Below are 27,124 nucleotides of genomic sequence, written 5' to 3' on the forward strand. Positions count from 1 at the left end.
TCATATTTTCAGCTTCAAGTCACACAGCTCACTGATATATTCTTCACTGTCTGGATCATATTTTAAAGCTTGTTGATAACATTCAATTGCATCTGCTATTTTGCCATTATTCTTATAGACAAAGCCAAGCAATCCAAACCCAGAAGCATCAGGAGGGTAAACCTTTATCTTCCTCTGGGCCAGTCTTTTCAGCCCTTCCTCACTGTAGTCTCTGTATTTATTTGAGTCTGGTATTTGGAAGCACTCTTTGTAATGCTCTACAGCTTTGGCTTGAGATTTCATGTAAATCTCTTGAAAGCGTCCATAATTCTGGTGGACCTGCTGCTTCTCTTCATTTGTAAGATTGGGGAATTTAAGGACATTTTTAAAAGTGTCATCTGCTTTCTGGTACTCCTTTGCCACACAGTACATTTTAGCCAGGTCTATGTGCGCATACACAAATGTTTTCTTGTGTTCCAACACCTTCCCAAAGTGATAAATTGCCTTGTTAATGAATTCATCAATTTCTTCAGTGTTTGCGTAATGGCTTTGATGATTATTCTTTGCGTTGAACATTTTCTGTCTGTAACACACACCTATTTGGTGGTGCAGAAAGCCAGAGGTTGGCATAAGGGCTACAGCATCGTACAAGACAGTCAATGCTTTATCTACCATCCCAGCTCTTCTGTAAAACTTAGCAATATACCGTAGAAGATAGGGAGAATCTGGGGCTTGTTGTAAAGCTTTTTCTATGTATTTTCTTCCTTCCTCTCCTCTTTGTAAGTCCTGCAACTTCAAGGCAAGAAGTGCCTTCAACACAGCATCTTTTGAGTTTACTTCTACAGCATGCTGCAGTAACTCTAGTGATTTGCATTCGGAAGCAGGGCATTTCACATTATTCCAACCTTCTATGCGGTAAACTGCTGTGGCATGGCCAGAATGCCACTCAGGTTCTTCTGGGTCTAGCTCAAGAGCCTTTGCAAAACATTCTCTGGCTTTCTCATAATACTTACTACCAAATTTTATCAGTGACCACCCTTGTTCACCATAAACCTCTGCAATGTTTTCAGTACGGCATGGAGAACACTTGAGCTCTTCATAAATGTGGTCTATCTTGTCTATGTATTTCTGAGCATCCTCATATTGTTTCATGTGGTAGTATACCCAGGCATAGTTCCCGAAAGTCACCAGATATCTTTTGCCTGTTCCATCTGAGTTACTTTCTTGAATTTTCTCCTCTGCATTCTTTAAATTGTGGATGGCTTCTGTGTAATCGCCTTTCAAGTGCATAATGTATGCCCGGTGATTATACACCATATACTTGTTCTTGGTGTCCAAATATTTGAGCTGGTAGTCCAGTCTTTCCTTCATTTCATCGGCATCAGCATCCTTTTCTAGAAGTTGCCACGTAAAATGGCATTTTATCTGCAGCAAACGGGATTTCAACGCAGCTTTAGAAGGGCCACTGTAATATAAAACATAATTATTTGTACAGTATGTAGTCTTTAAGCCAGACACACTCACTACTATACATCCAATGCATACGTGAACTTATAAATAAGGTAAATTAAATCATAATTTCTTTGTGTTCAAAAATATTATTTTTTGTGAAATATGTTAAAGAGATCTAAGGACATCTGGGTTACATGTTGTTTACATGTGCGTCCCTTTTACCAAGAGCCTGATAACCAGCACTTTATGAACACAGCAATCATCATTGTAGAACTGTCAGATTATAATAATAAACTTGTGATCATTAATGAGTAGCAATCTCTCATAAAAGTGATGTTCATTTAAAGTGTACCTGAAGTGAGATTTGACATGATTAGATAAACCAATTCAGATCAGGCACCACCACTGAATTATTAAAAATACAAACATTTATTGGTCACATCACCATAAAAATGTTGTAGTACTGCTTTTAATTGTGATGGGACCAATACATTTTAGTATTTTTGATACTTCCTTTTCAATCATTTTTCTTGTTTAAAACATAAAACTGAACAAGCATTATGTGAGCCTGGTAAATCCAGGAAGAGGTATATAGTAGAAATAGAGTGAGGAGTAATGTAATGTTTCATAACATATCATTCATAACACGTCATAGCATAAACAGTAATATTAGAACAGTATTTTCTAACATTGTGCTAGCTTAGTTATGCCTAGTGGACAATGATAACGTGATAAAGTAATAAAATATTAACAAATTGTATTTTTGATACTTCAATGGTGGTGCCTGATCTGGATTGGACTCGAGATAAATATACTGTATATACTCGCATATAAGCCTAATTTTTCAGCACAAAATTTGTGCTGAAAAGTTACCCCCCTCGGCTTATATGTAAGTCAGTGGAGCAGAATGGATGGTGGAGCAGGTTTTGCTACTGGCAGAGGAGAGTAAGGATCTTGTAATAGTGATTTTGCTCTTACCAGCTGGCTCCCTGCTGTGTCCGTGCCCCCCATCCCCTGCAACATGGTGTGCAGAGTGCGCTGCTCAAGACTACCTGTGTCCCCTGGCTTGTAGAGCGGAGCGTGCAAGCAGCATGTCAGAGGTGCAATGATTGAGGATTCTTCCTGTGTGTCAATCGCTGTGTCTCATATCTATGACGCCATCTATTGTCATCTTGACACAGCTGTATCAATGTTGGGGCACATCTGGCTATGGAGAGAGGGAATTACTTCTACTGGGAGCACATCTACTATGGCAAGGGGAGGGGGCTTATATGTGAGTCAATGACTTGTACCTGGTTTCTGAGGGAAAAGTGGGTACCTCGGCTTATACGCGGGTCGGCTTATATGCGAGTTTATACGGTAGGTACATATGATGCTATCCCTAGTAAGTAATTAAAGACTTCTGTAAAACAATTGTTATCTATGTTAAAAAAAAAGCTTTTGGACAGCTTGTCAAATTCAGTCCACTTTCCAGAAAAGTATATAGAGGCTAAAACAGCTGGGTAACAATGAGATAATGCTTGTAATAAGATGTAATTTCAGTAAATGTCAATGGGTCATTACTTCTCTACTTCTTTTATCTTAATGGAAACTGGCGGTAAGAGACATATGGAGGATGACATATGTATTTACTTTAAAACAATAACAGTTGCCTGGCTGTCTTGCTGATCCTCTGTCTCTAATGCTTGTAGCCTTGAACAAACTTCGGTATCAGATGTTTCTCACAAAAATCTGACAAGATTAGATACATGCTTGGTTCTGACCAAAAAAATCAGCAGGAAGGGGAAAAGCAATTGTAGGCAGCACCTGACCCAACCATCGAAGTGCAATGTGCTCTGGTTGTTGTCCCTCTGAATCCAGGAACAGCAATAGAAGTGCAAAGAGAAGGAACCCAGCACCGTCTTCAGTATTTTAAAGCTCTTTTATTAACCACTTGCCGACCGCACGCTTATACCGTGCGTCGGCAAAGTGGCAGCTGCAGGACCAGCGACGCAGTACTGCGTCGCCAGCTGCAGGCTGATTAATCAGGAAGCAGCCGCTCGTGCGAGCGGCTGCTTCCTGTCAATTCACGGCGGGGGGCTCCGTGAATAGCCTGCAGGCCGCCGATGGCTAAATGTAAACACAAGCGGAAATAATCCGCTTTGTTTACATTGTACGGCGCTGCTGTGCAGCAGCGCCGTAAGGCAGATCGGCGATCCCCGGCCAATCAGCGGCCGGGGATCGCCGCCATGTGACAGGGGACGTCCTGTCACTGGCTGCACAGGACGGATAGCGTCCTGTGCAGCCCGGATCACCGGGGAGGGGACAGGTAGGAGAGGGAGGGGGGAATTTCGCCGCGGAGGAGGGCTTTGAGGTGCCCCCCCCCGCTAAATGCCTGCACGCAGGAGCGATCAGACCCCCCCTGCACATCATCCCCATAGGGGGGAAAAAAGGGGGGCGATCTGATCGCTCTGTGTGCCCTCTGATCTGTGCTGGGGGCTGCAGAGCCCACCCAGCACAGATCCCATTAAACAGCGCTGGTCCTTAAGGGGGGGTAAAGGGTGGGTCCTCAAGTGGTTAAGGTGTCAATAGCAATACAGCAAATAGGGCAAGCAGAGATGATGTTTCGAGAGGAGCCTCCTCTCTTTATCAAGCTAACATGCCCTCTGAATCAATACAATCCAAGTCAGCCTTAAATAGTGTTTGCTCCACATTCTCCACATCCCTAATATCCTCCCACTTCCACAATCCAAAGCTCAAAAGTTCAGCAGTTTTAGCTCCCTTCTTCCCCATCATCCTCTACTTTCTTCATGCTTATCAGCTGAAGAATTTGCAACATACTTTACTGATAAAATTGATAAAATCCAAAGTGTTTTTTTTCCATGCAGCCCTCAACCCCATCTCCACACCTCTCATTGACTGCTCTTTAACTGCCTTCTCTACACTCTCTGAACATTCTCTCTCCTGTATAATCTCCAAATCACATCTAACCACCTGTTATTTGGATCCTATTTCCTCCCATCTAATTCCACAGCTATCCTGCAGGCTCAGACAGGCCTGGCGGGAGCTCGGGTTTTTGCCTGAGGGGGGCTCTTGCCCCCGGGGGCCATGGAGGCCCTAGTGATGAAGAGGAGGGGCACAGCGCAGGAAGGGGGAGGGGCAGTGGGCACAGAGCAGTGGGGAGGGGGGAAGCCTTCCCCCCTTCTTTACCTGGGCCCCCCCCTTCCGTGCTCCACCCTCCAGAATTACAGCCAGCCAGCGGCAGCAGTGGGGAACGGCTTATCGAGAATCAGATAACTCTGCGTGCCACTGGTCTGGTCTGATTTTCTGCACTGTCCAATTACGCTCTCACTGTACTTCCTGTGAGAGCGTGATTGGACAGTGCAGAAGACCAGACCAGCAGCAGCACGCAGAGCTCTCTGATTCTTGGTAAGTGATTTCCGTTTGCTGCCACTGGCTGGTTACAATTTTGGAGGGGGGAGTGTGGACGGGGGGGCCCCAGGTGAGAGGGGGGGATGCTTCCCCCCTCCCTGCTGCTCTGTGCCCACTGCCCCCCCCCCCTTCCAGGCTGTGGTCACCTATAGACCTGGCTGGCTGACACTTCTAGACATGTCTACCTAAACTAGGAACACCTATAGACCTGGCTACCTAAACTGTGGTCACCTATAGACCTGGCTACCTTAACTGGGGACACCTATAGACCTGCCTACCTACACTAAGGGCACCTATAGACTTGCCTACCTAAACTGGGGACACCTATAGTCCTGTCTACCTATACTGGGGACACTTATAGACCTGCCTACCTAAGCTGGGGACACCTATAGACCTGCCTACCAAAATTGGGGACACCTATAAACCTGCCTACCTAAACTAGGGTCACCTATAGACCTGCCTACCTAAATTGGGGATACCTATAGACCTGCCTACCTATATTAAGGGCACGTATAGACCTGCCTACCTAAACTGGGGACACCTATAGACCTGCCTACCTAAGCTGGGGACACCTATAGACCTGCCTACCTAAACTGGGGACACCTATAGACCTGGCTAACTAAACTGGGGACACCTATAGACCTGGCTACCTATACCGGGGGGCACCTGTAGACCTAGCTACCTATACTGGGGGCACCTATAGAACTGGGTATACCTATAGCTAACTACCTATACTGGGGACATCTATAAATTGCTATCTATACTGGGGACACCTATAGTTAACTACCTATACTGGGGACACCTATAGCTTGCTACCTATACTGGGGGTGCCTATAACTAATTACTTATAATGGGGGCACCTATAACTTGCTACCTATACTGGGGACATTTATAGCTGGTTACCTATACTGGGGACCACTATACTCAGGCTCTAGGCCATTCATATGACACTTGCCTCAGCAGGCCCATGCCCTGGCCCTGCATACTCTAAGGCCAGCACACACAAGCAATAGAACACAGCAGTACATGCATCCAGCTACATTTAAGTTGTCAGCAGGTGCTCGTCAGCCGATCAGGATGCACTGTCAGGCATCCCTCCCACAGGGGTCCCCCCCCTAACTGCTCACCTGTCCGCCATGTCCTAGAGCTGAAAGAAAACGTTTAAAAACACACGATTGGTTCGCACGATGGCTAGGGGCCCCGGACCTCTCTCACTGGCCGGGGCCCCAAGGCCAATATGCGATACCTGGAGGGGAGTGCAGGTGGGCCTGGACCTCTCACACCCAGGCTCTGGACCTCTCACATCCAGAAAACCCACCAACACTGCCTCCATACTGAATGCTAAATTCAACACACACAAGCAATAGAACACAGCAGTACATGCATCCAGCTACATTTAAGTGGTCAGCAGGTGCTCGTCAGCCAATCAGGATGCACTGTCATACACCCTTTACCTGCCATACCACATCTAGCAGGTGGGAGGCTTCAGTTGGACGCCATCGCAAGATTGCGTCGCTAGCAGGACCGCCCCGTGCAGGCATCCCTCCCACAGGGGTCCCTCCCTAACCGCTCACCTGTCCGCCATGTCCTAGAGCTGAAAGAAAACGTTTAAAAACACACGATTGGTTCGCACGATGGCTAGGGGCCCCGGACCTCTCTCACTGGCCGGGGCCCCAAGGACAATATGCGATACCTGGAGGGGAGTGCAAGTGGGCCGGGACCTCTCACACCCAGGCTCTGGACCTCTCACATCCAGAAAACCCACCAACACTGCCTCCACACTGAATGCTAAATTCAACACACACCAGCAATAGAACCAGGGGCGTTTCTAGGGTCCTTGGAGATCGGGGGCACCTGTGGGCACCAGGTGGGGAGGTAAAAAATGGGCGTGGCCATGAGGTGAGTGGGCGTGGCCATGGGTAGGGCCAAATGTACATGAACTTAGCAGCGGTGTAAGCTACAGATAACGGGCCTGCCCATCGAAATATTGGATGGAGCCCCCTGTCCTTTATTTAGATAATTTACAATCAGTATAGGCATAGATCAAAGATGTATACGCACATACAATTTTGATTTATCACTGACCCCCAATTTTACCACCCCCGTGCAGTAAGTGGGCCAACAGACAATGAATTTTATGAACAGAGCTAAAATTGGCTAATCAAAATTGTATGTGTGTACCAGGCTTTACAGCTAATACTGTACATACTGAAAGTAGCAGGGATCAGCATACAATATAGCTGGTTTACAATCAGTAAAGGTACAGAGTAACACCTTACACTGTACACACTGGAGGTAAATCAGCACATAGTGCAGGCACTAGACAACAGCGTATACTGTACATACTGTAGGCAGCAGAATTCAGCACACTTCAGCTAGCGTGCCAAAAATATGAGGATCACGTTGTGCGGCGTGCTTATCGTGCCGCACCGAAAAATGGGTGGGCCATGGACCAGGATATAGGTGTGGTAACGGGTGGAGACAAATTTACATGAACCTAGCAATGGTGGGACATTAGATTATGACAGTGGTGGCGAACCTTTTGGAGGCCGAGTGCCCAAACTGCAACCCAAAAGTCACTTATCTATCGCAAAGTGGCAACAGCAATTTAAACTAAATACTGTACAAACGTTTTAACTCATACATGAACATTATGGAAAATCCAAGTTGAACTGTGAAGATAAATAATTTCATCCATCCTACTCCTGAAAAATGTATTCAATTTTTTAGAACCTCCCAGTTTTATTTTCTGTTTTAAAAAGCTAAAAAAGTAGGTTTAATGCTATTGTCTCACATGATAAGGATTCAGCGTTTCCCAGTCTCGCAGTTAGCAATCATGTAACCCCCAACAAGACAAATTCAGCAATCATGAGGCCCCCAACAAATCATGAGGCCCCCAACAAGACAAATTCAGCAATCATGAGGCCTCCAACAAATCATGAGGCCCCCAACAAGACAAATTCAGCAATCATGAGGCCCCCAACAAATCATGAGGCCCCCAACAAGACAAATTCAGCAATCTTGAGGCCCCCAACAAATCATAAGGCTCCCAACAAGACAAATTCAGCAGTCATGGGGCACATAAATAGACAGCATTTCACATAAATAGGCAGAATGCCCCCTTAATATGGTAGCCCCCCAAGTTAGGTAGTGAGTGAAAGGGACCCCCAGGTTAGCTAGTGAGTGACAGGCGCCTCCAGTTAGGTAGTGAGTGACAGGGACCCCGATAGTGAGTGCCAGGGAGCCGCTTTAGGCAGTGAGTGAGTGCCAGGGAGCCCCCTCAGGCAGTGGGTGAGTGCCAGGGAGCCCCTTCAGGCAGTGGGTGAGTGCCAGGGAGCCCCTTTAGGGAGTGAGTGAGTGCCAGGGAGCCCCTTTAGGGGGTGAGTGAGTGCCAGGGATCCCCTTTAGGGAGTGAGTGCCAGGGAGCCCCTTTAGGTAGTGAGTGAGTGCCAGGGAGCCCCTTTATTCAGTGAGTGAGTGCCAGGGAGCCCCATTAGGCAGTGAGTGAGTGCCAGGGAGCCCCTTTAGGCAGTGAGTGAGTGCCAGGGAGCCCCTTTAGGCAGTGAGTGAGTGCCATGCAGCCCCTTTAGGCAGTGAGTGAGTGCCAGGGAGCCCCTTTAGGCAGTGAGTGAGTGCCAAGGAGCCCCTTTAGGGAGTGAGTGAGTGACAGGGAGCCCCTTTAGGCAGTGAGTGAGTGACAGGGAGCCCTTTTAGGGAGTGAGTGAGTGACAGGGAGGCCCTTTAGGTAGTGAGTGAGTGACAGGGAGGCCCTTTAGGGAGTGAGTGAGTGCCAGGGAGCCCCTTTAGGGAGTGAGTGAGTGCCAGGGAGCCCCTTTAGGCAGTGAGTGAGTGCCATGGAGCCCCTTTAGGGAGTGAGTGAGTGACAGGGAGCCCCTTTAGGTAGTGAGTGAGTGACAGGGAGGCCCTTTAGGGAGTGAGTGAGTGCCAGGGAGCCCCTTTAGGGAGTGAGTGCCAGGGAGCCCTTTTAGGCAGTGAGTGAGTGCCAAGGAGCCCCTTTAGGGAGTGAGTGAGTGCCAGGGAGCCCCTTTATGCAGTGAGTGAGTGCCAGGGAGCCCCTTTAGGCAGTGAGTGAGTGCCAGGGAGCCCCTTTAGGCAGTGAGTGAGTGCCAGGGAGCCCCTTTAGGCAGTGAGTGAGTGCCAGGCAGCCCCTTCCGGCAGTGAGTGAGTGACAGGGAGCCCCTTTAGGTAGTGAGTGAGTGACAGGGAGGCCCTTTAGGGAGTGAGTGAGTGCCAGGGAGCCCCTTTAGGCAGTGAGTGAGTGCCAGGAAGCCCCTTTAGGCAGTGAGTGAGTGCCAAGGAGCCCCTTTAGGGAGTGAGTGAGTGACAGGGAGCCCCTTTAGGCAGTGAGTGAGTGACAGGGAGCCCCTTTAGGGAGTGAGTGAGTGACAGGGAGGCCCTTTAGGTAGTGAGTGAGTGACAGGGAGGCCCTTTAGGGAGTGAGTGAGTGCCAGGGAGCCCCTTTAGGGAGTGAGTGAGTGCCAGGGAGCCACTTTAGGCAGTGAGTGAGTGACAGGGAGCCCCTTTAGGCAGTGAGTGAGTGCCAGGGAGCCCCTTTAGGGAGTGAGTGAATGCCAGGGAGCCCCTTTAGGGAGTGAGTGAGTGCCAGGGAGCCCCTTTAGGGAGTGAGTGAGTGCCAGGGAGCCCCTTTAGGGAGTGAGTGAGTGAGTGAGTGTGTGACAGGGAGCCCCTTTAGGGAGTGAGTGAGTGACAGGGAGGCCCTTTAGGTAGTGAGTGAGTGACAGGGAGGCCCTTTAGGGAGTGAGTGAGTGCCAGGGAGCCCCTTTAGGGAGTGAGTGAGTGCCAGGGAGCCCCTTTAGGCAGTGAGTGAGTGTCAGGGAGCCCCTTTAGGGAGTGAGTGAATGCCAGGGAGCCCCTTTAGGTAGTGAGTGAGTGACAGGGAGCCCCTTTAGGAAGTGAGTGAGTGCCAGGGAGCCCCTTTAGGAAGTGAGTGAGTGACAGGGAGCCCCTTTAGGGAGTGAGTGAGTGCCAGGGAGGCCCTTTAGGTAGTGAGTGAGTGCCAGGGAGCCCCTTTAGGGAGTGAGTGAGTGAGTGACAGGGAGCCCCTTTAGGGAGTGAGTGAGTGCCAGGGAGGCCCTTTAGGGAGTGAGTGAGTGCCAGGGAGGCCCTTTAGGTAGTGAGTGAGTGCCAGGGAGCCCCTTTAGGGAGTGAGTGAGTGCCAGAGAGCCCCTTTAGGCAGTGAGTGAGTGACAGGGGTGACAGGGAGGGCCCCCCCCCCCAGGCAGTGAGTGAGTGACAGGCCCCCCAGGCAGTGAGTGAGTGACAGGGCCCCAGGCAGTGAGTGAGTGACAGGGAGGGCTCCCCTCTAGCCGCCGCCTCCCCTACCTCGCAGCAGACCTCATGATCAGTGGCGACCCGACCAGTACCAGCGGGCGCCGGACGCACCCACTCGATATGCGGAAGTGATGTCACTTCCGCATATCAGTGCGGGCGCTGGGTCCTAGTGCCCGCACGATTGGTCGCCGGCTCGCCGCCTGATGCTGAGGTCTGACTGAGTGTGACGCGGCGGCGGCTGCGCTGACAGAGGGGGTGAGCGGCGGGCGGAGATCCGTGGCACCCCAGGACAGATTGGGGGCACGTGCCCCCCCAAAATAGGGCTAGCGACGCCCCTGAATAGAACACAGCAGTACATGCATCCAGCTACATTTAAGTGGTCAGCAGGTGCTCGTCAGCCAATCAGGATGCACTGTCATACACCCACTCCAACTGAAGCCTCCCACCTGAATGCTAATGGCTGCTAGATGTGGTATGGCAGGTAAAGGGTGTATGACAGTGCATCCTGATTGGCTGACGAGCACCTGCTGACCACTTAAATGTAGCTGGATGCATGTACTGCTGTGTTCTATTGCTTGTGTGTGTTGAATTTAGCATTCAGTATGGAGGCAGTGTTGGTAGGTTTTCTGGATGTGAGAGGTCCAGAGCCTGGGTGTGAGAGGTCCAGGCCCACCTGCACTCACCTCCAGGTATCACGTGTTGGCCTTGGGGCCCCGGCCAGTGAGAGAGGTCCGTGGCCCCTAGCCATCGTGCGAACCAATCGTGTGTTTTTAAACGTTTTCTTTCAGCTCTAGGACATACCAATTTAACATTCAGTATGGAGGCAGTGTTGGTGGGTTTTTTTGGATGTGAGAGGTCCAGAGCCTGGGTGTGAGAGGTCCAGGCCCATCTGCACTCCCCTCCAGGTATCGCATATTGGCCTTGGGGCCCCGGCCAGTGAGAGAGATCCGGGGCCCCTAGCCATCGTGCAAACCAATCGTGTGTTTTTAAACATTTTCTTTCAGCTCTAGGACATACCAATATAGCATTCAGTATGGAGGCAGTGTTGGTGGGTTTTCTGGATGTGAGAGGTCCAGAGCCTGGGTGTGAGAGGTCCAGGCCCACCTGCACTCCCCTCCAGGTATCGCATATTGGCCTTGGGGCCCCGGCCAGTGAGAGAGGTCTGGGGCCCCTAGCCATCGTGCGAACCAATCGTGTGTTTTTAAACGTTTTCTTTCAGCTCTAGGACATGGCGGTTAGGGAGGGACCCCTGTGGGAGGGATGCCTGCACGGGGCGGTCCTGCTAGCGACACAATCTTGCAACGGCGTCCAACTGAAGCCTCCCACCTGAATGATAATGGCTGCTAGATGTGGTATGGCAGGTAAAGGGTGTATGACAGTGCATCCTGATTGGCTGACGAGCACCTGCTGACCACTTAAATGTAGCTGGATGCATGTACTGCTGTGTTCTATTGCTTGTGTGTGTTGAATTTAGCATTCAGTATGGATGCAGTGTTGGTGGGTTTTCTGGATGTGAGAGGTCCAGAGCCTGGGTGTGAGAGGTCCAGGCCCACCTGCACTCCCCTCCAGGTATCGCATATTGGCCTTGGGGCCCCGGCCAGTGAGAGAGGTCCGGGACCCCTAGCCATCGTGCGAACCAATCGTGTGTTTTTAAACGTTTTCTTTCAGCTCTAGGACATGGCGGACAGGTGAGCGGTTAGGGAGGGACCCCTGTGGGAGGGATGCCTGCACGGGGCGGTCCTGCTAGCGACACAATCTTGCGATGGCGTCCAACTGAAGCCTCCCACCTGAATGCTAATGGCTGCTAGATGTGGTATGGCAGGTAAAGGGTGTATGACAGTACATCCTGATTGGCTGACGAGCACCTGCTGACCACTTAAATGTAACTGGATGCATGTACTGCTGTGTTCTATTGCTTGTGTGTGTTGAATTTAGCATTCAGTATGGAGGCAGTGTTGGTGGTTTTTCTGGATGTGAGAGGTCCAGAGCCTGGGTGTGAGAGGTCCAGGCCCACCTGCACTCCCCTCCAGGTATCGCATATTGGCCTTGGGGCCCCGGCCAGTGAGAGAGGTCTGTGGCCCCTAGCCATCGTGCGAACCAATCGTGTGTTTTTAAACGTTTTCTTTCAGCTCTAGGACATGGCGGTTAGGGAGGGACCCCTGTGGGAGGGATGCCTGCACGGGGCGGTCCTGCTAGCGACACAATCTTGCAACGGCGTCCAACTGAAGCCTCCCACCTGAATGATAATGGCTGCTAGATGTGGTATGGCAGGTAAAGGGTGTATGACAGTGCATCCTGATTGGCTGACGAGCACCTGCTGACCACTTAAATGTAGCTGGATGCATGTACTGCTGTGTTCTATTGCTTGTGTGTGTTGAATTTAGCATTCAGTATGGATGCAGTGTTGGTGGGTTTTCTGGATGTGAGAGGTCCAGAGCCTGGGTGTGAGAGGTCCAGGCCCACCTGCACTCCCCTCCAGGTATCGCATATTGGCCTTGGGGCCCCGGCCAGTGAGAGAGGTCCGGGACCCCTAGCCATCGTGCGAACCAATCGTGTGTTTTTAAACGTTTTCTTTCAGCTCTAGGACATGGCGGACAGGTGAGCGGTTAGGGAGGGACCCCTGTGGGAGGGATGCCTGCACGGGGCGGTCCTGCTAGCGACACAATCTTGCGATGGCGTCCAACTGAAGCCTCCCACCTGAATGCTAATGGCTGCTAGATGTGGTATGGCAGGTAAAGGGTGTATGACAGTACATCCTGATTGGCTGACGAGCACCTGCTGACCACTTAAATGTAACTGGATGCATGTACTGCTGTGTTCTATTGCTTGTGTGTGTTGAATTTAGCATTCAGTATGGAGGCAGTGTTGGTGGGTTTTCTGGATGTGAGAGGTCCAGAGCCTGGGTGTGAGAGGTCCAGGCCCACCTGCACTCCCCTCCAGGTATCGCATATTGGCCTTGGGGCCCCGGCCAGTGAGAGAGGTCCGTGGCCCCTAGCCATCGTGCGAACCAATCCAGTGTTTTTAAACATATACTCTAAGGCCACCCAGCAAAGCACCCAGCCCTCCCCAGCCAGCACTGGCTACCTAATACTGATATATATGGGCATATGACCACTTCTGTTTTTTGGGGAACATGGTTGCTTTATTTAGGTATACAGGGCCCATTTGGCTACTAAATTATTTTATTTTTAAGCACCTGGATATTTATTGTGTTCATTGTAAGGCGCCTGGCTACTTAATTATTTTATCTTAAAAGTGTTTGACTACTTAATATTTTTATTTTGCGACATTTGACTACTTGATGAATTATCATGAGGCATGTAACTGCTTGATTATATTATCTAAAATGTATCTGGTCAGACCCACTCTCTGTGAATAACACCGCTACTTATTTTGTGTATTTTCTTGTTATTTTGTGTAGTTTTAAGTCTGCCCATGACCCATCATGACCACGCCCATGTTCCAGTGCGTGGTGACACCCATTTATTTTTGCTGTGGCCATCTCTCTGTTGTGGACTGTCCTCAGAAATGCTTACAATCTATTCCCTACCGTGATCTAATGTCCTACCAAGTCATGTATATATATGGGGGGCGGTCGGGGCAGCGGGCCCCAGGCTAAAGCTTTCCTGGTGGGCCCTTAGTGTCCCAGTCCGACCCTGGCTATCCTTCATACCTGTACTAACATCACTATTTAACCGATCCCTCTCCACTGGCAAATTTCTGTCCCCATTCAAAAAGGCTGTTGTGATTCAACTACTTGAAAAACCCTCACTAGATCCCACCGCACTTGCCAACTACCCCACAGTTCCACTTTTCTCATTCTCATCCAAATTACTTGAACTACACATACATGCTGAACTAAGCAATTATTTATCTGCTAACTCCCTGCTTGATCAGTTCAAGTCTGGCTTTCACTCTAACCACTCCACAGAAGCAGTTCTTACTAAAGTGGCCAATGATCTTCTTACAGCTAAATCCAAAAGTCATTCTTCCATACTCATACTTCTTGATTTGTCATCAGCATTTGATTCTGTTGACCACACCTTACTCCTACAGATACTATTGCTCTTTCCTGGTTATCTTCCTATCTCTCTGGAAGGTCTTTCACAGTCTGTTACTCAGATATGATCTCTTCTCCACATCGTTTGTCTGTGGGGGTACTTCAAGACTCTCTCCTTTGCCCCTCCTCTCTTTCCTCCATCGACATGCATAGTCTTGGCAGTGGCGTAGGAAGCGCGGTCGCAGCACTCGCACGCGCGACCGGGCCGTGGCCTCCAGGGGCCTGTGCATGTCTCAATACAGTGAGCTCTGTGTGTGGTCCGGATGCTTGCATCACATTACACTGGGACTGGGAGCGCAGCAAATTAGATCTCACGGAACAGCATACAAAGCAGAAATAGTTCCGCCTCCTCCCCTCTTGTCTGAGAGCACAGGGAAGCCCATAAGAATGCTGGCTCACTTGCGGCACCTCCCCTCTGCTGGAGCTTCATCCCATCCTCGGCTCTCTCCCCTCTTGTCCTGTAATAGCTGCGTGTGTTGGTTCCGCAGCATAGCACTAGCAGTAGCAGGGCTGTGTGTCTGCACACTGGCAGAGTGTCAGGCTCTCTTGCTCAGACTTCCATGTGCTTCCTCTCTCCCCCTTCAGTTTCTGCTATCCCCTCTGCCTAGCCCTGTGATATGCAGCCTGGGTCTCTGAGCTCCCTTGTAAATAAATCCTGAGTGGAGCGAACTGCTGCTGTACTGTGATGATCCCTGAGCTTCTGTGTGGGTAAGCTATTTACAAGTAAAGACGTTTCAAATCAATACAAATTCAAGGTTAGCGCTCTTGGAGAAAATACGTCAGCCCCTGATGAGTCAGACCCTCTGACGAAACGCTTAGGGCGGAGCTACGTCAGCCCTAAGCGCCCTAAGGATGAGGAAGACGCGGGGATTTCAAGCGGCAGTCATACGGGAGGTCACCCGAGACTCAACTGTGTTACAATGCGCTTTCCCAAGTCTCCTTTTGTGAGTGTATCTTATGAATCTTTTAACTTTCTTTATTAAACGGTTTGACGCTATGTGGTGCAATTTTAGTTTGTAGAGCGGTTGATGCTGCTCTGATCTATAGTGAAATCATCCCCCTAAGTGATTAATCCTGCCTCTGGAGATTGTTGGAGGATTGCTGGGTGAGTGTGGATATTGCAGGGGAATGTCAGGGTGCTCACCTGAGGTGTTACAGTAATCTTAATCCCTCGGTCAACTTACTATAGTATTTATGGAGGTGGTGGAATCTGTGTACTAACAGAGTTACACTATTGGTCTTTTTATAGCTCCCCTTTTTTACATGCGATGTGTCGGCCCTATGAGAATAAGTGACAAGGAACCTGGACGACTATACCATTGATAAAAGTGGACATAAACTGTTCTGACAATCCATATCAGGTGATCCCTGCACTTTTTCCTAAAAGAGGCTCTGAGCGCTGCTTATTTGTCTATTGTGCATTTTGGATTAATCTATATTCATCAGGTTTCTGAGTGCGCACCACATATTGAACTGTTGATGTTTTCTCCAAGAGCGCTAACCTTGAATTTGTGTGGATTTGAAACTTCTTTACTTGTAAAAAGCTTACCGCTGCTATAAATAGCTTAGCGCTGCTCATTTGTCTATTGTGCATTTTGAAGTAAACAGGACCTATAGCTCACATACCAGGAATTCCTGATCTCAGCAAAATGCATCACTCACTGTCTACTAAGTGTGCTGTGCATGTCGGGAAAATGTATCATTGCATAGTATGTGTGCTTAAAGTACCCATAATCTGCTTGATGGTCACTAGATTGATTATCAGATAGATCCCTATCTGATCAGAGAGGGATCTATTGGCTGCCCACACACTGTACAGAGATATCTAATCGATTTCAGCATGAAATCTATTGGAAATCATCCTGGCGCCACCGCCACCTGCCTGGCTACCATCCCCCAACCCAGATTGTGTATATGTACACCGCCCGAACAAGCTCCCCCACCAAGCCCCCAGCTCCCCCCTCCACCCCCGGGGCCCAGATCAAAATTTTGAATCGGGCCCTGAGGTCTGTAGCTACGCCACTGAGTCTTGGTAACTTAAACGACTGGGTTGGGTTTTAATGTCACTTATATGCAGACAATACACAACTGTACCTCTCAGCTCCAGACCTTAACTCCCTCCTCACATGTGTTCCTGACTGCTTGTCTGCTCTTTCATGACCTCTCGCTTATTAAAACTTAAAGGGACTCCGAGCTCACCCAAAAAAAGAAAGTTGTACTCACCAGGGGCTTTCTCCAGCCCAGTGCTGGTCGGGAGGTCCCACGCCGGCGTCCTGGCTCCTCTCCTTCTCCCCGATCCGGAATGGCTGACAGGCCGCAGCCCGGGCGACACTCGGCAGAGTGTCGGGCTGCTCCTTCCCGCATATGACACGGCTGACGTCACACGCCGGCCGCCTCGCGTCATCACGGCGGCAGGCGTGAAAGTACTGCGCATGCGCGCTTTAATCGCGCATGCGCAGTACTTTCACGCCGGCCGCCGTGATGACGCGAGGCGGCCGGCGTGTGACGTCAGCCGCGTCATACGCAGGAAGGAGCAGCCCGACACTCTGCCGAGTGTCGCCCGGGCTGCGGCTTGTCAGCCATTCCGGAGCGGGGAGAAGGAGAGGAGCCAGGACGCCGGCGTGGGACATCCCGACCAGCACTGGGCTGGAGAAAGCCCCTGGTGAGTACAACTTTCTTTTTTTGGGTGAGCTCGGAGTCCCTTTAATATGAGTTAAACAGAACAAATCATTTTTCCACCATCTCTGTCCACCTCTCAGCCTGATACAACAATAAATGTTATTAACAGCCCCATAACTTCAGTTTCCAAAGCACTGTGCTTAGGGGTAATATTTGACTCTTCTCTCTCTTTTATTCCTCACATTCACTCCCTTAGGCCCCGTTCACACTTGCATTTTGCCATGCAAACGGACCGGATCCTGATCGGATCCTGATCGGATCAGGACCTGATCCGGATCGGAACCATACAGATCCGGTCCGTTTGCATCAGGCATGCATCAGGGCAAAAAATAGCGAAATTTTAAGAAAAAACTGTTGGGGTCAGCAGAAGGTGCACCTGGTGCACCTGTAGAATCAGGTTCCTCCACTGTAGGCCTCACCTCCACCTCCGACATTCTGCCAAACAGCTCCAGCACGTCTGTCACTGCTGCTCCACTCCAGACATGCTTGGCCCATGTGTCCCCATCCGAAATGGCCGCTTGGATACGCATAGGAAGTGGGGTAGAACGTCAGGTTTTTGTAGGCAGTGTGTTCTGTGCCTTCCGTTTCCCATTGGTTTCTGTGTTCCGGATGGTGCTGTCAGGCTCAGGTCCGGCTCCGGTCCGGATGCGTGGGCCGGAGATCCGGACCCAAAAAATAGAGCATGTTGGAAAATAGTCCGGAGTCCGGATCCGATCCGGCTCCGGTACGTACGGAACGGACGCGTGTGAACGTCCGCATAGACTTTACATTGCTATGCGGAACGTACGTTCCGTTTGTACAGTATGCGGTCCGGATCAGATCCGGAAAATCCGGATAGCGAACGCTAATGTGAACCAGGCCTAACTAGCTCTTATCATCTCCAACTCAAAAACATAAGTTGCATCCAACCTTTTCTCACTCAGGACACAACTAAAATGTCAAAACATGCTCTTATAATATCTTGTCTAGACTATTGTAACACTACTTTGTGGACTATCAACTAACAGACTGGCACCACTCCAATCTGTACTGAACTCAACTGCTTGTCTCATTCATCTTTCTTCTAGATCTTCTTCTACTGCTCCTCTCTGTCAAACTCTTCATTGGCTATCAATTAACCAGGGGATCCAGTTCAAACTCTTAACGCCAACCTGCAAAGCTCTCCTCGATCTCTCTCCCCTGTACATCTCCTAACTAGTTTCCAGATACCAACCCAACCGCTATCTCAGATCCACACATGACCTTTTTTTTTCCTCCTCTAGAATCACCTCCTCAAATTCACATATACAGTATAAGATTTTGCATGTGCTTCACCCACTCCTCTGGAATGCCCTTCCACAACACATCTGTCACACTCTAACCTTTGATATCCTTAAACCCTGTCTCAAAACTCACTTTTCCTACAAGCATGTGCTCTACCTTAACCACTTGAGGACCTAGGGCTTTCTACACCTTAAGGACCGGCCACTTTTTTTCCATTCAGACCACTGCAGCTTTCACGGTTTATTGCTCGCTCATACAACCTACCACCTAAATGAATTTTGGCTCCTTTTCTTGTCACTAATAAAGCTTTCTTTTGGTGCTATTTGATTGCTCCTGCGATTTTTACTTTTTATTATATTCAGCAAAAAAGACATGAATTTTGGCAAAAAAATGATTTTTTTAACTTTCTGTGCTGACAGTTTTCAAATAAAGTAAAATTTCTGTATACATGCAGCGCGAAAAATGTGGACAAACATGTTTTGGATTAAAAAACCCCATTCAGCGTATATTTATTGGTTTGGGTAAAAGTTATGGCGTTTACAAACTATGGTGCAAAAAGTGAATTTTCCCATTTTCAAGCATCTATGACTTTTCTGACCCCCTGTCATGTTTCATGAGGGGCTAGAATTCCAGGATAGTATAAATACCCCCCAAATGACCCCATTTTGGAAAGACATCCTAAAGTATTCACTGAGAGGCATAGTGAGTTCATAGAAGATATTATTTTTTGTCACAAGTAAGCGGAAAATGACACTTTGTGAACAGTTTCCATTTCTTCTAACTTGCGACAAAAAAAATGAAATCTGCCACAGACTCACCATGCCCCTCTCTGAATACCTTGAAGGGTCTACTTTCCAAAATGGGGTCATTTGTGGGGTGTGTTTACTGTCCTGACATTTTGGGGGGTGCTAAATTGTAAGCACCCCTGTAAAGCCTAAAGGTGCTCATTGGACTTTGGACCCCTTAGCGCAGTTAGGCTGCAAAAAAGTGCCGCACATGTGGTATTGCCGTACTCAGGAGAAGGAGTATAATGTGTTTTGGGGTGTATTTTTACACATACCCATGCTGGGTGGGAGAAATATCTCTGTAAATGACCATTTTTAATTTTTTTTACACACAATTGTCCATTTACAGAGGTATTTCTCCCACCCAGCATGGGTATGTGTAAAAATACACCCCAAAACACATTGTACTACTTCTCCCGAGTACGGCAATACCACATGTGTGGCACTTTTGTGCACCCTAACTGCGCTAAAGGGCCCAAAGTCCAATGAGTACCTTTAGGATTTCACAGGTCATTTTGCGGAATTTGATTTCCAGACTACTCCTCACGGTTTAGGGCCACTAAAATGCCAGGGCAGTATAGGAACCCCACAAATGACCCCATTTTAGAAAGAAGACACCCCAAGGTATTCCGTTAGGAGTATGGTGAGTTCATAGAAGATTTTTTTTTTTGTCAAAAGTTAGTGGAAAATTGATTTTTATTGTTTTTTTCACAAAGTGTCATTTTCCACTAACTTGTGACAAAAAATAAAATCTTCTATGAACTCACCATACTCCTAACGGAATACCTTGGGGTGTCTTCTTTCTAAAATGGGGTCATTTGTGGGGTTCCTATACTGCCCTGGCATTTTAGGGGCCCTAAACCGTGAGGAGTAGTCTGGAAATCAAATTCCGCAAAATGACCTGTGAAAGCCTAAAGGTGCTCATTGGACTTTGGGCCCTTTAGCACAGTTAGGGTGCAAAAAAGTGCCACACATGTGGTATCGCCGTACTCGGGAGAAGTAGTACAATGTGTTTTGGGGTGTATTTTTACACATACCCATGCTGGGTGGGAGAAATACCTCTGTAAATGACAATCTTTTGATTTTTTTACACACAATTGTCCATTTACAGAGATATTTCTCCCACCCAGCATGGGTATGTGTAAAAATTCACCCCAAAACACATTGTACTACTTCTCCCGAGTACGGTGATACCACATGTGTGGCACTTTTTTGCACCCTAACTGCGCTAAAGGGCCCAAAGTCCAGTGAGCACCTTTAGGCTTTCACAGGTCATTTTGCGGAATTTGATTTCCAGACTACTCCTCACGGTTTAGGGCCCCTAAAATGCCAGGGCAGTATAGGAACCCCACAAATGACCCCATTTTAGAAAGAAGACACCCCAAGGTATTCCGTTAGGAGTATGGTGAGTTCATAGAAGATTTTATTTTTTGTCACAAGTTAGTGGAAAATGACACTTTGTGAAAAAAACAATAAAAATCAATTTTCCGCTAACTTTTGACAAAAAAAAAATCTTCTATGAACTCACCATACTCCTAACGGAATACCTTGGGGTGTCTTCTTTCTAAAATGGGGTCATTTGTGGGGTTCCTATACTGCCCTGGCATTTTAGGGGCCCTAAGCCGTGAGGAGGAGTCTGGAAATCAAATTCCGCAAAATGACCTGTGAAATCCTAAAGGTGCTCATTGGACTTTGAGCCCTTTAGCGCAGTTAGGGTGCAAAAAAGTGCCACACATGTGGTATCGCCGTACTCGGGAGAAGTAGTACAATGTGTTTTGGGGTGTATTTTTACACATACCCATGCTGGGTGGGAGAAATAACTCTGTAAATGGACAATTGTGTGTAAAAAAATCAAAAGATTGTCATTTACAGAGGTATTTCTCCCACCCAGCATGGGTATGTGTAAAAATACACCCCAAAACACATTGTACTACTTCTCCCGAGTACGGCGATACCACATGTGTGGCACTTTTTTGCACCCTAACTGCTCTAAGGGGCCCAGAGTCCAATGAGTAACTTTAGGCTTTACAGGGGTGCTCACAATTTAGCACCCCGCCCACTTGCCAGGACAGTTAACAAACCCCACAAATGACCCCATTTTGGAAAGAATACACAACAAGGTATTCCATGAGGGTAATGGTGAGGTCATTGAAAATTTTATTTTTTGTCACAAGTAAACGGAAAATGACACTTTGTTAAAAAAAAAATAAAAAAAAAATTCTGCTAACTTGTGACAAAAACTAAAATCTTTTATGAACTCACCGTGCACCTCACATAATACTTTAGGGTGTCCTCTTTCCAAAATGGGGTCTTTTGTGGAGTCTGTCCTGGCATTTTAGGGTCTCTGCAATCATTACATGTATGGCCAGTATTAGGAGTTTCTGCTATACTCCTTATATTGGGTATACAAGTAATGCACTCTGGGCTGAAAGGAAAAATGAACGGCAAACATACCTTGCTCCACATCAATGGCAGATCTTCCTCCACATCAATGGCAGTGATAACCTCAGGAGAGAGACACCCCGTGCCACCCTGCACTCAGGGTGAGCCACCAACTTATGTGACTGGGCCTCAGAACTTTAGTATACAGCATTATGCCTGTAGGATACAGCAATATGCCTGCCAATAGAGATGACTCTGTGTGGCATTAAAGCATCATCATAGGCCCAAATCACATATAAACCGGGGGTGTCCACACTCAAGGGAAATTCAAACATGCCGTCTTATATTGCCAACCCAGGACAGATCAGCAATATCAAGCATGGAAACCGATCCTTCTTCCCACTTTTATGCTTACCCGTTTGGTCTTCAAGCTTACCTCTCCTCTCCCTGCGACAATGTGCAAAAGACCACTCAGTGTGTGCCTACTCCTGTGTCTGGAGTTCCCTAGGTTCTAATAGTGTACCTGCTCGTGGTACCTCTCAAAACACGGCCCTACACATAGGCCAGGCTGGTCAGGACAGCGGGGACAATAAAAACTGGTGTCATTCCTTCTTCCAGTCCTGCTGCAGACACGACAACGTTTTCTTCGGATGCGTTGACCTGGGGCACACGGAATCTGATAGGCGTAATGCCTACCATGCAGTCGGCTAGTTGCATCTGGGGGGGGGGGGGGGGGGGGGGCTGGCACCTCCTGGATACAGGATGTCCAGAATGATCTGTTCCTGAAATTGGAGGAATGATCCAGTTCTCCCAGCCTTACTGTAGAGAACAAAGCTGTTGTAAACTGCCAATTGAATCAGATAAAAAGACACTTTCTTATACCAGCGTCTTGTTTTCCGGGTCATTAAATAGGGCGCTAACCTCTGGTCATTGAAGTCCACCCCTCCCATGTTGACATTATATTTGTGGACGACAAGGGGCTTTTCAATGACCTTAGTTGCCCGTTGAATTTGGACTGTCGTGTCTGTGTGAATGGTGGACAAAAGTAAACGTCCCTCTTGTCCCTCCATTTCACCGCAAGCAGGTCTTCAGTACGCAAGGCGGCCCTCTGCCCCCGTTCAAGTCTGGTGGTAACGAGCCGTTGGGGGAAGCCCTGGCGACTAGGCCGCGCAGTGCCACAGCATCGGATTCCTTTTAACTTTAAGTGCTGAAAGAGGGCCACACTTGTGTAATAATTGTCCACAAAAAGATGGTACCCCTTCTGGAACAAGGGTGACACCAAGTCCCACACAACCTTTCCACTGCTCCCCAGGTAGTCAGGGCATCCGACCGGCTCCAATTTTGAGTCTTTTCCCTCATAGACCCTAAAACGACATGTATAGCCTGTGGCCCTTTCACAGAGCTTATACAGTTTCACCCCATACCGGGCGCGCTTGCTTGGGATGTACTGTTTGATGCCAAGGCGCCCGGTAAAGCGTAAGAGGGACTCGTCTACGCAGATGTTCTGTTCAGGGATATAAGCATCTGCAAATGTTGAGGACAGGTGGTCTATGAGGGGCCGAATTTTGTGGAGCCGGTCATAAGCAGGGTCTCCCCTTTCATGACAGGTTTCGTCGTCGTTGAAGTGCAGGAAGCGCAGGATGGACTCAAATCGTGTCCTGGACATGGCAGCAGGGTACAAGGGAACATGATGTACTGGGTTCGTAGACCAATACGACCGCAATACATTCTGTTTCATTAGTCCCAAGTGAAGGATAAGGGCCAAAAAGATTTTAATGTCGGAAACTTGGACTGGTTTCCACCCGAAAGGCTGGGCATACATGCTCTCCGGGTGCTCGGTGATGAATTGCGTGGCTTTACGGTTGGTCTCAACCACAATTAAGTCCAAGAGAACCTGGGTGATGAACAGCTGCAAAAATTCTAGGGCCGTTCCTAGATGAGCTGTCGCCACCTGGACTCCAGACTGGGCGGTGAAAGGGGGCACTACGGGTGCGGCGGAATCAGGGGATTGCCAATCTGGTTGTGCCAGCACCTCTGGGAGTCTATGGGTACTACGGGCCCGTCTTCTTCTTGGTGGCTGCGACGAGGGTACTACTGCACTTGCCACCGTACCAGTTTCAACTTTCATGCTGACGCTCACCACTTCGCCAGGGTCTACGGAAGCACTGGCACTAAGTCCAGGAGATGCTGCGCTGCTGGTGCCTGCCTCACCAAGAAAACTATCAACAGCGCTAGCACCACCCTGCTGCCCTTGAGGCGGATCCTGCGCCACCTGCGGTCTAACGACTTGGGGTCTGGTACGCCTGGCTCTAGCCGGGACCATAGCCTCGTCATCACTATCGGTCAGGGAACCACTGCTTTCTACAGGTTCAAATTCGGACCCGGAAGATTCGACGGATGATTCTTCCCAAAAGAACTCATCCGACTGGTCCATGTACCTGTATACCTCGTCATCGGAAAGCCCCCTTCTTGCCATTTTGGATTGCTAAATTTATGGGGTTTTCCTCCGAGACTACCCAGAAAAAAAGAGCACCTACCTAGCAAAAAGGGAGTATTTGAGAGGTATTGGGGTTGGTGGGAAGTGGGGTCTCAGAGGCAATCAAACAATCACGGGACAATCAAATACAATTACAGCACAATCGACTCCAATCACAGCACAATCAAATCTGATGCACTCGGAAGGTGATGGGGGGAGGGTGGGATTGGGTGTGGCGGGAAGTGGGGACTCAGGCAATCAAACAATCACGGGGCAATCGAAGCCGATCACGGGACAATCAAATACAATTACAGCACAATCGACTCCAATCACAGCCCAATCAAATCTGATGCACTCGGAAGGTGATGGGGGGAGGGTGGGATTGGGTGTGGCGGGAAGTGGGGTCTCAGGCAATCAAACAATCACGGGGCAATCGAAGCCGATCACGGGACAATCAAATACAATTACAGCACAATCGACTCCAATCACAGCACAAGCAAATCTGATGCACTCGGAAGGTGGTGGTTGGAGGTGGTGGGGGGGGAGGGGGGGGTTGGGTGTGGTGGTGGGGGGGGGGAGGGGGGGTTGGGTGTGGTGGGAAGTGGGGTCTCAGGCAATCAAACAATCACGGGACAATCGAAGCAGATCACGGGACAATCAAATACAATCGCAGCACAATCAAATACAAGCGCAGCACAATCGAATACAAGCGCAGCACAGTCAAATACAATGCACTTGGACGGTGATTAGGGGGGGGGGGTCTGAGGGCGATTTGAGGGGGTGGGGGGTTGATCAGGAGCCCGCACGGGGCAGACTGAGTCCTGATCTGATGAGAGGCAGACACAGGGGGTTACTGATCAAAGATCAGTTAGTGATCGCTGGGGAGGACAGATGTAAACAAAGAGCAGGGGATGTAATCAGGCGGGGGGTATGAGGGCAATCGAGGGCATGGGCAGGTGATCGGTTACCCCCGCGGGGCAGTTAGGGTCTGCTCTGATGGGTGGGGGTGCTGAGGGGTGATGGACAGGTGATAGACAGGTGATCAGAGGGGGATCAGGGGGTAAGGTAGCTGTATACAGATGTATACAGTATACAGGGGGGTAGTCTGGGATGGGGTCTGGGGGTGATCTAAAGGTATGGGGGGGGGGGATCAGGGGTGACTAGGAGGCAGTTAGGGACCTAAACTAAGGGGCAGCGTCGCTAGTTAGTGGCAGGTGGGGGGGGGTGGGGGTTTTGCAGGGGTGCAAGGGTGCTGGCAGGGGTCTGCTGGGGTGATCAGGGGGGGTATGAGGCCTGGGGTGGGTGATCAGGGGGCTGTAAGGCAAAAAAAAAAGGCTGTGTGCTGGTACTTACAAAGTGCTTCCTCCTCGCTAGTGGTCTCTGCAACAATGAGACCACGAGGCGAGGAGGAAGCACGTATAAGGCACTTTGTTTACTTAAAGGACTTCCGAGGCCAAAACTAAGAAAATTACACTGTACCTTTTTTCTAGCCGAATCCACTGAGGACGCCCTGCGCGTCCTCCGCTCCGTTCTGCCGTCAGTGTCGGCCTATTCGTTCCCCCAGGGCAAGCCCCGACCCCACCGAACGGGTCGCATCGATGCCACCCCTAAGATGGCCGCCACCTTGATCCGCGGCTGCGCAGTACGCTTTGCCGCGATTGCGACTGCGCAGCCTTTAGCCCGCCTCCCGCCGCACGCTTCAGGAGGATGCCGGGACCCATACGCGGCGAGAGGCGGGCTAAAGGCTGCGCAGTCGCAATCGCGGCAAAGCGTACTGCGTAGCCGTGGATCAAGGCGGCGGCCATCTTAGGGGTGGCATCGATGCGACCCGTTCGGTGGGGTCGGGGCTTGCCCTGGGGGAACGAATAGGCCGACACTGACAGCAGAACGGAGCGGAGGACGCGCAGGGCGTCCTCCGTGGATTCGGCTAGAAAAAAGGTACAGTGTAATTTTCTTAGTTTTGGCCTCGGAAGTCCTTTAACAAAGTGCCTTATACTACCTGATTGGCTACTTTGTTGGATTCCTCCGCTCGCCGGCTCTGCTAAGTGGCCGGCGAGCAGAGGCAAAATGCCGGGCTTCCGACTCCCGGCGGAGGATCGCGTCACTGATGACGCGATCGCTCCGCCCATGCCCCTACAAGGACCGCCGCCATTTGTCAATACGGTGGTCCTTGCGGGGTGCACTTCCCGGCCGCCATTTGTCTATACGGCGGTCGGGAAGTAGTTAAGCCATTCTCTCTTTGTCCTTTGGCCAAGTTGCACTCCTACTGGATATCCTAAAACACACTGCTTTTAGATGTCTTTACTATATTGGCTGGTGGCTGGATAGTGTAATGGTTTGGGGCTCTGCCTGTGACTCAGGACACCAGGGTTCAAATCTCGGCTCTTCCTATTCAGCAAGCCAGCACCTATTCAGTAAGGAGTTATTTGGGCAAGACTCCCTAACACTGCTACTGCCTATTGAGTGTGCTCTAGTGGCTGCCTCGCATATGCTTTGAGTCCAACAGGAGAAAAGTGCTATACACATATAAAGGGAAAAAAAGGAATTTAATGTATACAACCCCACCTCTTGTTTCCCCCTATTCCTTTAGATTTTAAGCTAGCAAGGGCAGGGCTCTCTCACCCTTTTGTGTCTTGGAATTCATTATACATCTTATTTTTCATGTTACTTTTGTCACTGTAATTACCAATTCTGTATTTTGTACCGATTCTGTATTTTGTACCAACTCTGTATTCCGTATTATTATGTACTCTGTTTCTTACTTTGTACAGCGCCACTGAATATGTTGACGCTTTATAAATGCATAATAATAATAACAATAATAATAATAACAATAATACTGTAATATGTATGCAACAGGAAAGAAAGAAAATAAAAGGCAAGGAAGGATTAGAACATTTGATGCAAGAGTGTAGTGGCATATTTACCTCATTCTGCAAGGTCAGTGTTAGCGCTGCAGCAATGCACTGTATCTATTCCAGCAGCACCTTAGCAAGCTGCTTATATATACACAGAAGTATGCGAGAGTAGGCGGACTGGAGGAGTTTAACAGGTAATGAAACCTAAGGAGCACAACAGATTGGAGAAAAGAAACTGAGACTGGCAATGGCAAGCATACCACACATGATTAAAGAGTAAAGAGAAGAGATTAATAATAATCCAAACATTTGTAAAGCACTTTTCTCCTGTTGGACTCAAAGCGCTCAAGAGCTGCAGCCACTGGGATGCGCTCAAGAGGCCACCTACAGTGTTAGGGAGTCTTGCCTTGAACTCCTTACTGAATAGGTACCGACCCTAGCCAGGATTCAAACCCTGGTCTCCCAT

The 27,124-nt window shown here is 49.1% G+C and overlaps 1 protein-coding gene across 1 annotated transcript; it reads right to left on the reverse strand.

Moving 5' to 3' along the window:
- Window positions 1-26,779, reverse strand: LOC137534699 (interferon-induced protein with tetratricopeptide repeats 5-like). Its single transcript, XM_068256313.1, has 2 exons — window positions 26,728-26,779; window positions 1-1,444 (listed from the first exon to the last, which is right to left on the reverse strand). Exons 1-2 carry the CDS (start codon window positions 26,730-26,732, stop codon window positions 1-3), a joined length of 1,449 nt encoding a protein of 482 aa, XP_068112414.1. The 5' UTR covers window positions 26,733-26,779.
- Window positions 26,780-27,124: the final 345 nt, after the last annotated feature.

Source organism: Hyperolius riggenbachi, chromosome 10 (assembly GCF_040937935.1).
Source record: "Hyperolius riggenbachi isolate aHypRig1 chromosome 10, aHypRig1.pri, whole genome shotgun sequence".
Classification (NCBI taxonomy): Eukaryota; Metazoa; Chordata; class Amphibia; order Anura; family Hyperoliidae; genus Hyperolius; species Hyperolius riggenbachi.